Source organism: Furipterus horrens, unplaced genomic scaffold (assembly GCF_987537825.1).
Source record: "Furipterus horrens unplaced genomic scaffold, mFurHor1.1.pri manual_scaffold_8, whole genome shotgun sequence".
NCBI classification, from domain to species: Eukaryota; Metazoa; Chordata; class Mammalia; order Chiroptera; family Furipteridae; genus Furipterus; species Furipterus horrens.
The window spans coordinates 28,642,251-28,654,375 of NW_028327178.1; the positions used below are offsets into that span (position 1 = coordinate 28,642,251).

The following is a 12,125-nucleotide window of genomic DNA, read 5'->3' on the forward strand; positions in this document are numbered from 1 at the left end:
TTGTTTCCATTTGCACATTAAGAAAATGGGGTTTGGAGAGGATAAAAATTTTGTCCTAGATCATATAGTTAGAAAGGGGTGCAGCTGGGATACAGAAGTCTCAGGCTTGAGTCTGAGCTTTGCCACAATATCGCACTGCCTCTCCAAGTAGCAATGCGGGACTTTGAGAACCCCAGGTCATCTTACTTTGGGGTAGGAATGGAGGGGTGCTGGATAGTCCAGGCCAACTTTTCAGTCCAGACCAAGTTTTGAACTGGAGTTGAGGGAGCAGTAACACACTCATCACACAGGCTTGAAACATGCTCACCGTTTTTCATGCTGACATCTTTTTTTCAATTAAAAAAAATTTATTGATGAGAGAGAGAGAAACACCAATTTGTTGTTCCACTTAGTTATGTATTGGTTGATTCTTTTTTTAATTGACTTTTAGAGAGAAAGGAATGAAGCGAGAGAGAGAAAGACACATCAATTTTGTTGTTTTACTTACTTGTGCTTTTATCGGTTGATTCTTGTATGTGCCCTGACCAGGGATCAAACCTGCAACCTTGGTGTCTTGGGACAATGCTCTAACCAACTGAGCTACCTGGCCAGGCATGCTGGCATCTTAAAAGTCAGTGGTATGACGATACTATCTGCCCATCAGAAATTCCAGGGAGAGAAAAAATTGGCTTTCCAAACACCAAACTGCTTTTCGGTTTACTGTGTTGCTATCCTCACTAGGGGATTTTGGAAAGACTCACAGGTCTCCATTCCCTTCTGTTGTCAGTCCCCTGCCCAGGTGGCTGATGACTCCTCTCTTTCTCCTTCCCTCTAGAGAACACGTGCTGCAGGGACCGATTTACTTTGCCTCCAGAAACAGAGAGGGAGCCAGGAGGGAGGAGCAAGGAGCTGGCACTTCCACCCCAAGAAGGCCTCACCCTGCGCAGGGCCCACCCCCTCCGGGCTGTACCCACCAATCACTCCCTCTTCCACATCCTCCTTTTCCAGCAGAGACAGTCAGCTCATAAGCACCACAAGCTTTTAATTTCACGGTTATTGATGGTGAGCAGGTCCCTGTAGCTGGGGTAATGTATTCAAAGCTCTCCTCTTGGTGACTCTTAATTGGTCAGTCTCCATGGGGATTCACTCAGACTGGTGGATGGTGAATGAAGATGGCTTGTTTCCCGGCCAGTGTCACACCAGCACTATTGCAGTGGTCACATGAAGGCCACATATTGCTCAATAATGTCCATAAGGTGGTGAGGTTTGACTAAGAGTTGGGGGAAGCCAGAGGGCCATAGCAGAATGGCTAAAATATGGTAATAAGCCATAACCTTACTGTTTTAGGGTTCCCAAACAGTGCCTGACACACAGCAGGTGTTCAAAAAGTGATACGAAAACAAAAATTCAAAGAGGATATGGAAAAAGAATCCTCACAGAGGATTATTTTGCAGTTAATACAAGATTCACAGAGCATACTAAGCAGGCTGAACGCATCACACACACACACACACACACACACACACACACACACGAGGCAGATCCAATGTACTCTGGAGAAAGTGAAACAAAATATGGATTATATGGATTACGATGTGTGAAACCTCAAAGGGCAGATGCTATAGGAGCACATTTCATTTGTGATTTGTGATACTGACTTAATTAAGTCATAACTGCATTAGGTAAATTTTTAATATCATCCATGTGACTTCAGTAAGTCTATGAATATATTGAGATGCTTCCCAATATATCTCAGCAGGTAAAACTCATTGTTAAAATAAAGACTCTATAAAAAGATATACGGGGACTTATCTGTCCAGTTCCCACTGTTATTAGTTTATATCCTTGCAGTTTTTCCAGGCAAATCAAGTAAACATGAGTATATACTTTCATTTTCCTCACTTCTTTTACATAATAGTACAGTGTAATTCTTTTTAACCTAGTGATAGGCAATACAAATATCATAAAAATTGGGGGCCCAAAAGAGATAGACCTTTTTACTTGTCCTCAAGTGACTCTTTGCAATGGAGAAGTAACCTTTCACCATATAAATCACTCAACGATGCTCAAAATTATGGCATAAGGCTGTATTAAAACTTATACACAGAGGGGACACACACACTCAAACAGTTTATATTTTCATGCTCCATTTCTGAAAGCTTCTGAAAATTCTAGAAGTGATCATTTTTCCTCTGCCAGGTTATCAGCACAATAATCACAAAATTACTTTATTGGGGTCAGATGTATGCCTGATCTCAGATTCCTCTCTCCCTGCCTGCTGTCGTGGGTACTAGAGGCTTTTCAAGGAGGGGCTGTGCATATTTCATCTCTGTATTCTAAGTGCCCAGCATGGAGTTGAGCATACAGCAGGAACTCAATTTTGCTGAAAGAACAGATTAAGAGTCTGCAAAAATTTTGGCTTAAATTTTAATATAACATAATTGTGTAATTATTTAAAGAGTGGAAATTAAAATTGTTTTATTGTTAGCCAACTGAAGACATGTTTTGGTGTTCTGAAATGATAACAAGGAAATAGATTGGGGTGGGGGAGAGAAGCCCGTTTTAGTAGCTTCGCTTTCTTCTGATTTGCTGAATACCAAATGCAAACCTTGCAGCAAATCATGCTCTTAAATAAAGGAATATTACTGTTTATAAACAAAGTAAAACTGAACCTAAGAACGCCTCCCTGAGATATCAAGGTCCCTAGCATTTTTGACAAATGACCTCTCAGAGTTTTTTACCAAGGTAAGCTGACTCTCAAGAACAAACAAAAATAAACACCACTTCTAGGAAAAGTAAAACAGGATCAGAGAAATCTAATGTGTGTCTCATATAAAGAGCACCGGCATTCTAGGGTTACGCAACGACAAACACCGGCCATCAACTTCAGGACCAAGTCTGTGTGCAGGACCCCGAGTTTAATGGACTTCGCAGTGCATGCTGTGTTATTGACAACACATTCTCTTCTCTCTCAAGTCTCTTGCCCTGTTCCTATTCTGTTCCAAGCCGTGGCCCAGATCTGGTTCCTGGGGCACGTTTTACCTGCCCAAACCAAATGAGGTTTATAAATAGCAGGAAGTTTGAATTCTAGATAAATTACACAAAAGAACACCATCACTGAGAGCAGCCATCAACTTGACCATGTTGTGTATATATTATCACCTTCAGACAAAAAAAACAAAATAATGCTTTCAGTAAGAAAGCTTGTCCTGGATCAAGTGAGTAAAATCCTAATTAGCCTGGGTAGAGTAGACACTAAAAATACACAAGTCTTTTTTTCTACTAAGAAATTATTTCTTGGTGGCCTATTTTCACAAAAATAAATGAGGATTTTGGGAATGCATTTAACACAAACATATTTAGCAGAAATTTCTTTGACTCATGCTGTAAAGTGAATGCCATGTAATTTCAGTTTTTGCCTCTGTGAACTGTAGGTTTCCGTTTTGAAAGACTTCTCTCAAAATAGTATAAATTCCAAGGACCAGAACACAAAGCTAAACAATTATTATTTTTAAATGAACTAAGAAACAAAGTTCGTAAGATACCAATGGGATGTATGTGGGGTGTTGTAACAGAAAGGGCTGCAGAAATAGTACTTAGGATACTAGGTGAGTAGGACATATCCAATTTAGTACTGCAGTGGCTGATAGCTGAAGATAGCCTAAGGTCAGGAAAATGAAGCTATTCTAATATATATGCATATTCTAACATATTTCATTGTGGAAAAATACTTTTCACAGGAGAGGAACAAATCAATTTTCCTTTAAATTGAAATTGACAAAACTCAAAAGTAAACAAACCCATGAAATCCAAGGAAAATTCTGTCTTCTCCAGAGCCTGCCATCAAGGCAATCACCTTCCAGCTGTCAGAGGAATTGGCACTGGGAGCCACATGGAGCGAATGCCCCAAGCAGTTTTTCATCAGAGTCATGTCTGCACATTTTAAGGTACTAAATGACTCAGGAGGCGCCTTCATAACCAAGTATCAGACACCTTGCTTTTGAATTTGGGATGGTTAGAATACTGTAAGCGTACAGATTATCTGCTCCTTGAAGTTAGGCTGCTAACCAGGAAGTGGGCTTCTGCAAATTCTGAAGCCACTGTCTGACCCAAGTACCAGGCCTGTGATTGCTTCCACTCAGGGAAAGATGCCTTGAGCCAGAGAACCTGTCTGCCTGGTCCTGATCCCCACATTGGGCTTCAGAAAGTTCTGTCATGGTGAATTAAGGATTCTCTAGCTCTTCTGGAGCCTACAGAGTGGGGCACTATTAGAACTTCCTTTTCCTTTTAACTCATTTCAAAGTAGGACATCAATTCCAGCATGCACATTTCTGTTTAAATTATGCTGTTTTTTGATTAATGAGTTTTCAATGGTTTCCCATTTTCACATTCTGACCACACTGCCTGTCTTTCAGTGCTCCTGCCTCATTTTCCACTACTGCTCAAGATGCATCTCACCAGGCCAGTCAGAGTTCTGATTCTAGAGCCTACACTCTTCACCAAAATGTTTGGTCTCCCACAGTGTAGTTTAGGATCCTGCAGTACACTGGCCTTGAGGGTATCTTTTTCTACTTTGAGTCACTATGGGCTCAGGAAATGCAAACCACTTTTACTATCAGACCGCCAAATATTCACAAGGTATATCTGTTACAAAACGAGTTGCTCACACATCTGACTTTACTAGAACTCAAGGTCCTTGAAGGGGCATCCAGCAGAGAGCTTGCCCAGAGCAGACTCTCAAGTATTTGTCAAATTAATTCTCCAAACCAAACAGAATATTGAGATTAGTCCCAATACTTCCCCCTCCTTTAGATCCCCCCCCCATTAATGAATAAAGGATTATTCATTGCAGCTTCAAGAGGTCCCATAAATAATGGAAAGATACTGCATATGGGAAACAACCACTGAACCATCTCAAACCACTGTTCCACTAAGATAGTGCATTGTAAACAGATATGACCAATGACAGCCGCTGGTGAGGAGGGGTGAGCCTCTAACTAAGGGCACCCAGAAGACCATCCCCTTAACAGAAGCTCTGCCAAAGGACCCTGAAAAGAAGTTCAAAAATTGGGCACCAAAGAACCAAAGCATCAGGTAATCCTTTGATTTTTTACAAATACTAAGTAATGAGGACAAAAATCACTATTTTTGAAAACCTCCTATGACACTAGTAAGCTCAGATGATACTAATACATATAGAGCAGAGACACACGAGGCCAGACTTTTAATGTCTGTAGTTGTTGTTTTGGGGCGTTACATCTGAAAACTATATTCTGATTAAAGTGAGCCATGTTACAATAGCTTCTATTAAATGGAACACGCTTTCATGACTATCTTTTATACACACACACGCATGAGTTCTGTTTTTGTCTGTCTTAATAAGAGTTCATTTTTCAAAGTTGGTAAAGTTAGATGCCAGAGCCAACGTTTTAGCTTAAGTTTAATTTTGCTTTGTTTTGTTTTTTTTTTTTTTACAGTCCATTTCCTGGGGTCAAGTAATTTTTTAAAACGTATTCAGAAACATACACTACTGTAGTTGCATGTTCAAACACCAGTGTGAAAAAAGTCCTCTGGACTTATACATTCATTCTTAAAAGCCTGGAGTATGCAAACAAAGATGCTGTGGGCAGAAGGCCAGTTAATAAATCTCATTTCCTACTAGCATCTGCATGAAACAGCTATAGGGAGCAGTAGCCTCTCCAGGGAGAGCCAGAGCAGGACTCGCTCACTGTGTGAATTAAACAGTGTCACCTCAAACGGCCCATGCCACATCTGTATTTTAAGAAGCTCTCAACATGTAGGGATTTCTAGTGAGCATAAGTGCAATGAGGAAGCTATCACACGGCTGTGGACACGAACCATGGAAACATGTCCACATGGCTCTGCTGAGCCATTTTTTGCACTTGCTCTTTTCAGTTAAAATGACTAATGGAGAGAGAGGTAGTTTTCTAAAGGAAACTTGCTCTTCTAACCAAAGTGCACACAGGTCTCAATAATGATTTACTACCCACTCTAGTCCAGGCTGGAAAAATGGGCTCTGTTTATAGTAAGAGATACCTGGGTTAAGACATGTGGATCATGAACCATATTTGACCCTTATTTATAAACGATCTGGTGCAAATGTTATGGCAATAATGTCTCCTGCTGGGAGGTGACAGCTTGCTCACTGACAGTGCTGGGAAACACTGTCTTGTCATTTGTCTACTCCTCTGAGTTGTGTTACCTGCCAGGTGAGGGTGCTCATCCTGGAGCTCCTAAGAGTTCCTCTTTCAGTAATCACAATGTTCTTCTTATATTTACATAGCTCTTTTCTTTTAAGAAAGTCTTTGTTTTAAACATTTTGAAGTTAACCTCACAAAAACTTTATAAGAATGTAGTGAAATAATCTTACAGGTAATGAGCAAATGTAGGTATCTACATTTTTATCTCTAAAAAGATAAAAGATCCGCTGGGAGGCCCATCTAGAACTCAGTAAAGGAATCAGAAAGAGAATTCCCTATGACATCCCAGGGCTCTGTGCTTATCCAGGTCTTCCATGGGACCCAAACAGAACTCTCAAGCACCTCTCACTGGTAGCGGCTATACTGAACCTACAGCCAAAGTAAAACTTATTTGGTTACAACTCTACTCTGGCTTTCAAACTGCCTTCCAAGTTTTCTCAGTAATTTAATGGCAATATTATTCCAGAACAGTTCCTGGATTTAAAAAAAAAAAAGTGTCACATTTTTCCTTCCCTTACACCCCTACAGAAAAATAAGTGGTAGTTATGAGACACTAGTCATCCACTTTGGAAGAAAAGCAGACCGAGGATAACAGCAAGCGTGTCTGTCCCTGTGCGCACCCTTTGTATAATAGACTACATGTATAATTTTGGAGGCTCCCTTCTTCATTTAACCTATGACATCTCTCACTATAGTGTCCAATAACCCTATTACATAAAATATGAATGCAATGATGCTCATAGTGACTTATTAGTTTTTCAAGTCAGGACTTTTATTCCAATTCAGTTTTGTTTTTTATATTATTTTAGGTAGCAGAAAGCAAACTGGAAATAATTCAGGAAACAGAAATAACTTGAACTGAATTTAAAAAGTAAATAAAATTTTATTTTAAAGCAATAATTTATTACCCAAATTAGTATTTAACCTTTCAGCCAAGTGATTTTCCATTGCCATTTCAAGTTAGTTCATATGACTAATAAAACCCAACTAGGCCACATCCTTTGGCCCACGTGGTAAAATTCAAACTCCATCTCAAAAGCAACAGCTACCTACGTGGCAGAGATTAAATCATTTAAGAGATAAGGGCTTCAAATGAATTACCTATAAGAGGAGCTTAAATAAGTGAGGTTTAAATGCAACTCAGGATTTTTGTTTTTGTTTTTGTTTTTAATTCTATTTGAGGCCTGAGAGTGTTCACAGAGAAAGGCAGAGGAGTAAGTGAGACAGGGACCCAACTTTCCAGTTGCAGGCTGGGGTCTCCAAAAGGAGAATCCCATTAAGAGAATGACAAGCAAGTGGAATCTGTAAGGATACCATGTCAACATATTAGTTGGAACCGTAAGGCATAAGATTTCAGTGACTTCATGGGCACAGCCAAAAATGACTCCAAGTATTTATACAACTACCAGAGATGACAGGGCAAAGGTTGCTTATCATTTGTTTTTGAGTCAGCAAATAGTGTTTCATTGGTCAAAGGCAGAGGAAGTGGGGTACTTTGGGTTCTATTTTATAAACATTTATACACATAGAATAATCCACCCATAATACTATCTGACTGTTTAGATGAAGGCATAACAAAAAAAAGTTATTTCCTGTTGCTCACCAGCTGAGAGGATGCACTCTAGAGGTATGTGTGTTCTGCTTCAAAGCAAAAGCATTGTTAGTGGTTATCAAGGTAACATTTATATATAACTACCTCAGTACAAAAGAACTTCAGAGGAAATATTAGTGAAGATCAGTCTCCTTTCAAGTGTGGCCTTGAGCTTCATTAGACTCTAGCTGCATTCTCCATTACATTGTTATCCTTATCAAACAATGCAAACAATTTTAATGAGCTTATCTACTAGAACATATTGCCAGATATGCTAATGTAAAAATGATGCCAACCGCACCGGCCGACTCATTAATCATAAGGCTCACAACACAATGACCAAGATCAGCCCCATCCTCAAATCAGACCTCAGCAAAATACCAGGAATTACCTTCCTACTGTAAATAAAAAGGGCGGGCTCCCCCACCCATGCGGAGGCCATAAATTCCTAAGAAAATGCATAACAGCACGCCGTTTTTTTTTTTTCAGGTCCGTTGCAGTCCAGTCTCTTTCTAACAAACCTTGGGTTCTATGAAGGAAATTTTGGTTAATGCCTGACACCATGACCTCTGCTGTCAATCCTTGCACCAATCAGCGAGCAGAATTCTTACAAAGCTCCATCAATCTGGCGGTTTAACATCACAGACTGCAGCTTAATCTAGAGGATTCCATCTTTCCTGCATACACACCAGGGCAAGCGCAAACGTTTTCCTCTCCATCCTCCTATCCGCTGCCTTTGGACACAGCCTACCTAATGGTTTCTTTAAAAATCTCGAAGGGAAGGAGGAAAGGAAGTGCTACAGCTTCTCTCCCTTTGAAGAGGGGGTAAAACTGCTTGCCTTTTTATCAATGTGGAAGAAATGAGATGGAGGGAGACCCCTCGCAGGCAGGAAACCTATTCACAAAATGCTTTCCATCTGCAATCGTGAAGCCTCCATGCATACTCAACATGACACATGGAAACGGAGAGCAAAGAATCACAACTGCCTTCACAAACGCACGTCTGCAGCCCGGTCGGCGCAGTGTCTGCTTCATTATATAACGGGCCGGATTTCCGCGCGCCCCCGCCGAGGTCCCCGCCCGGCACCGCTCCCGGTGCCAGACCCATTACCTGTAGGAACGCTCCCCGCGCACCGTGTGCTTCCGGAAAGGAATGATGGTCCCGTTATCCTGGATGATGTCGTTGTTGTTCTCGCCATTTGGGGACAGGGTTTGGGTCGGACCAGGCATTGGCGCACTCCCGAGGAAGGGAACAAATCGCTGTCGGCTGGCTGGTGAGGAAGGTGGCTGAGTCTTGCCGTCCCGCTCGCCTGCTCCTCACGCAGACCTTGCCTGCTGCCTGCTCACGAGCTCCCTTCTCCCAGCTCAGGCTCCCGCCCCGCCCTCCTGCGTCCCGCCCTCCTGGCTGCTGACGTCAAAGCGCCGGCAGCAGCAGCCTGGTCACGTGGCCGATCCCGTCACCATAGCAACTCGCTAACTCATCACCTCGCCTCAATTCGCACAGGGCCATGGCGTGACCGCCGGCAGCTCCAGGCAGGCACCCGGGCAGGCCTACATCTGGCATGTAAAATCTCGGGCCACCCCCTGCCCCCCTCGCAGACTCGCATGGTCTGAAAACCAGCTCTTCCTCTAACCATTTCCTTTCCGACCATTGCTCCAACTGCAGCTGTGTACACAAAAGAGCGATTCAAGCAGAGGGGGGTGTGGGAGACCCTTTAACTCCTTCAATACCAAGTTCTCACGCCATTAAAATTAAACTCGGTCTGGTTTCAGGAAAGTGTAAGACCTGGTGTCCTGCTTCTAGAAAATGTATCAGACGAAGGCTTTACAATTTCCAGTTCCTCCCCTATTCTCCAAACAGAAGCAACCAACTTCCCAAAATAAACCTCTAATCTGAAAACCTAAGAGGAAGCTATATTTCCTTCTAATCAATGTAGCCTTTACTTTAATAACGTCAAAATTAAAATGACAAATGAAGAGATATTTCTGCGCAAAAGAATCCCCAAAGAGGGTTTGTAAAAAAGATAACCACCATTTCAGAACATCACAGACCCCTTAATTCAAATTCTTATACTGCTTTCTGATACAGATAATTAACTCCTTGTCTTTTATTTCATTTCCATTTGAACTATGTGAACACCCAATTTAGTATTTGGAAGTTCTCAATATTCAGGCTGTTCTATACCACTGTTATGCAGTTTTCGAATACATTGGTTATGAGACAGGTACTATTATTATTATCCCTATTTTAAAGATGAGTAAACTAATGAGATTAAGTAACATGCTCAAGGTCATACAGCTAAAAAGTAGGGATCTGGAACTTCAAAGTGTCATGCCTTTAACAATGCGATTGACAATAGTGATCTATACTTAACGTGAGCTCATAAATATTGTATATCAAGGTAAGAATCAAGTACTTGATGTACACTCTCAATGCGACCACTGTGAAAAGATAGCTGTGACTAGATTTCCTATTACTGTGCAAAGTCTATGGATTAGATTATAAAGTCTGAACAGACCCCAGATATGTGTCCATTGCTCTCCTCCAGTGAGAAGAGACTTTGAAGGATTCTCTGGTTATCAAAGTGGTCTCTGACCTTTTGTGGGTGGGAAGGGAAGGGAAGAAGAACTGGGTGTAAAAAACAGCATAAATATATGTGGCAGAAAGTACTAAGCCATATGGTTCACCTGTTCACATCATTGTGTGGCTCATTAGCTTTATCATTCTGTGGTACAGATATTAAAAACAAGTAAAACCTTTGTCATTCTTGACAGTTGTCCAGCATGTCTCCCTGGTAATAAGTTACTTCTGGCATCTAACTACTAGAATCAGAAATAAATGGTTTACAACCCAGATGGTAATGACTTTCTTTAACAAGGGGATATTCTCCCTCCTATTTTAGATTCTTCTTTCGGGCTACATTTTAATAATTTCATTTAATGTTTCTCCAGTGAATTCACAGTATACAAGCTGATTTCTTGGCTTACATGAGAATTATTTCTTATATGATAAAGGTCCACATCTGACCTAAGACTTTTACAAGGTGCAAGATACACATAAGCCTTACATTGCACAATGAGCTATATAAGGGGCTAGAGAGTATAGTCATTGCTACAAAGATCCACTTCCTCTTACTATTTCTGTTATTAGAGCCAGGGTTGTCAATTTCCTTAGTAATTTGTTCTCTTTCACTAAAGCTTCCCCTTTCAGAGGGGACAGTCTGAAGCTGAAAGGCACAGTCTACAAATCAAGTATTTAATGTTTTCAGAGTATGCCCTCTCATTTTGTGTTCTTTATTACAACTTACTTTTTCATAAACCTATATTTAAGTAATATGTTAGACATCACTGATGTTATCATAGGGACTAAATTTGTTACAATTTGAATACATGGTTCATTGACTATACCAACTAATCTTGTGGAGTGAATAGTCCCATAGTTTCTAGGCTGCTTGTGAAGGAGAAGATTACTATAGCCAAGAACTTGGGTTGATGGACTGAAAGAGAAAGTGAGTCAGGTGAAAGAGGTATCTAAGAGCCCTTGTAATACTTCCTCTAGAACTGCTTTGAGCCACATTACTCTAAAGGGACTCACAGAGCTCCAGAGTTGTGATGACCCTCCATGACGCAGGAGTAACAGGAGTAATAATTTTTTTAAAAATTTTGTTTATTTACTTTTAGAGAGAGGTAAAGGGAGGGAGAGAAACAGCAATGTGCATTGATCGGTTGTCTTTTGCACGCCCCCAACCGGGTACCTGGCCCAAAACCCAGGTATGTGCCCTGACTGGGAATTGAACTGGTGACCTTTTGGTTCACAGGCTGGTGCTCAACCCACTGAGCCACACCAGCCAGGGCCAGGAGTAATAATTTGAAAATATTAAACAGATGTGTTTTCATTCCTGTTCTCAAAAATCAGGTGATCTGGCAGCCATTCCCCAAGTGTAGCCCTAGGGAGAAGGGAAGGGCAAATTCCACTTCTGGAAGGAAGATGCTAGGATACAGGGAAAGTGAAGAACAGGCAGGGAGGAGGAGGAAAGAATCTACCCTTTCCAATTCCAAATGAGTGTAGAAAGAAGGAGATGAAAGTAGATAAAAGCAGGATTGCCCAAAGGGACACTTTGGAGAAGTAGTGGCTTTGTTCTCAACCCAAGAGATTTTCTTTTGTCTCCTTTCCCATCTGAGACTCTGGGAAAAGACCTCCTTAAAGAGCTTCTCCATCTCCCTGACGCCTCCTTCCCCAAACAGGTGCAACCCCATAACACTCAAGACTAAAATCAGTGGCTTGGTATGGCCAGGCCAGGGAGTCAGGGAGAGGGAAGGGTATCCAAAAGACT

The 12,125-nt window shown here is 41.3% G+C and overlaps 1 protein-coding gene across 4 annotated transcripts in view; it reads right to left on the reverse strand.

Annotated features, from left to right (window-relative positions):
• MAPRE2 (microtubule associated protein RP/EB family member 2) overlaps window positions 1-12,125 on the reverse strand; it is a 146,104-nt gene that overhangs the window by 81,622 nt on the left and 52,357 nt on the right. For 2 of the 4 annotated variants that reach the window (XM_090285664.1, XM_090285661.1), the window contains exon 1: window positions 8,903-9,169. The exons of the other annotated variants lie outside the window; for them this stretch is intronic. In XM_090285664.1, coding sequence (XP_090141790.1) covers window positions 8,903-8,990 — 88 coding nt within the window. In that variant the 5' untranslated portion in view covers window positions 8,991-9,169. Of the gene's footprint in view, window positions 1-8,902; window positions 9,170-12,125 lie in introns of those variants that run through there. 4 annotated transcript variants of the gene reach the window in all.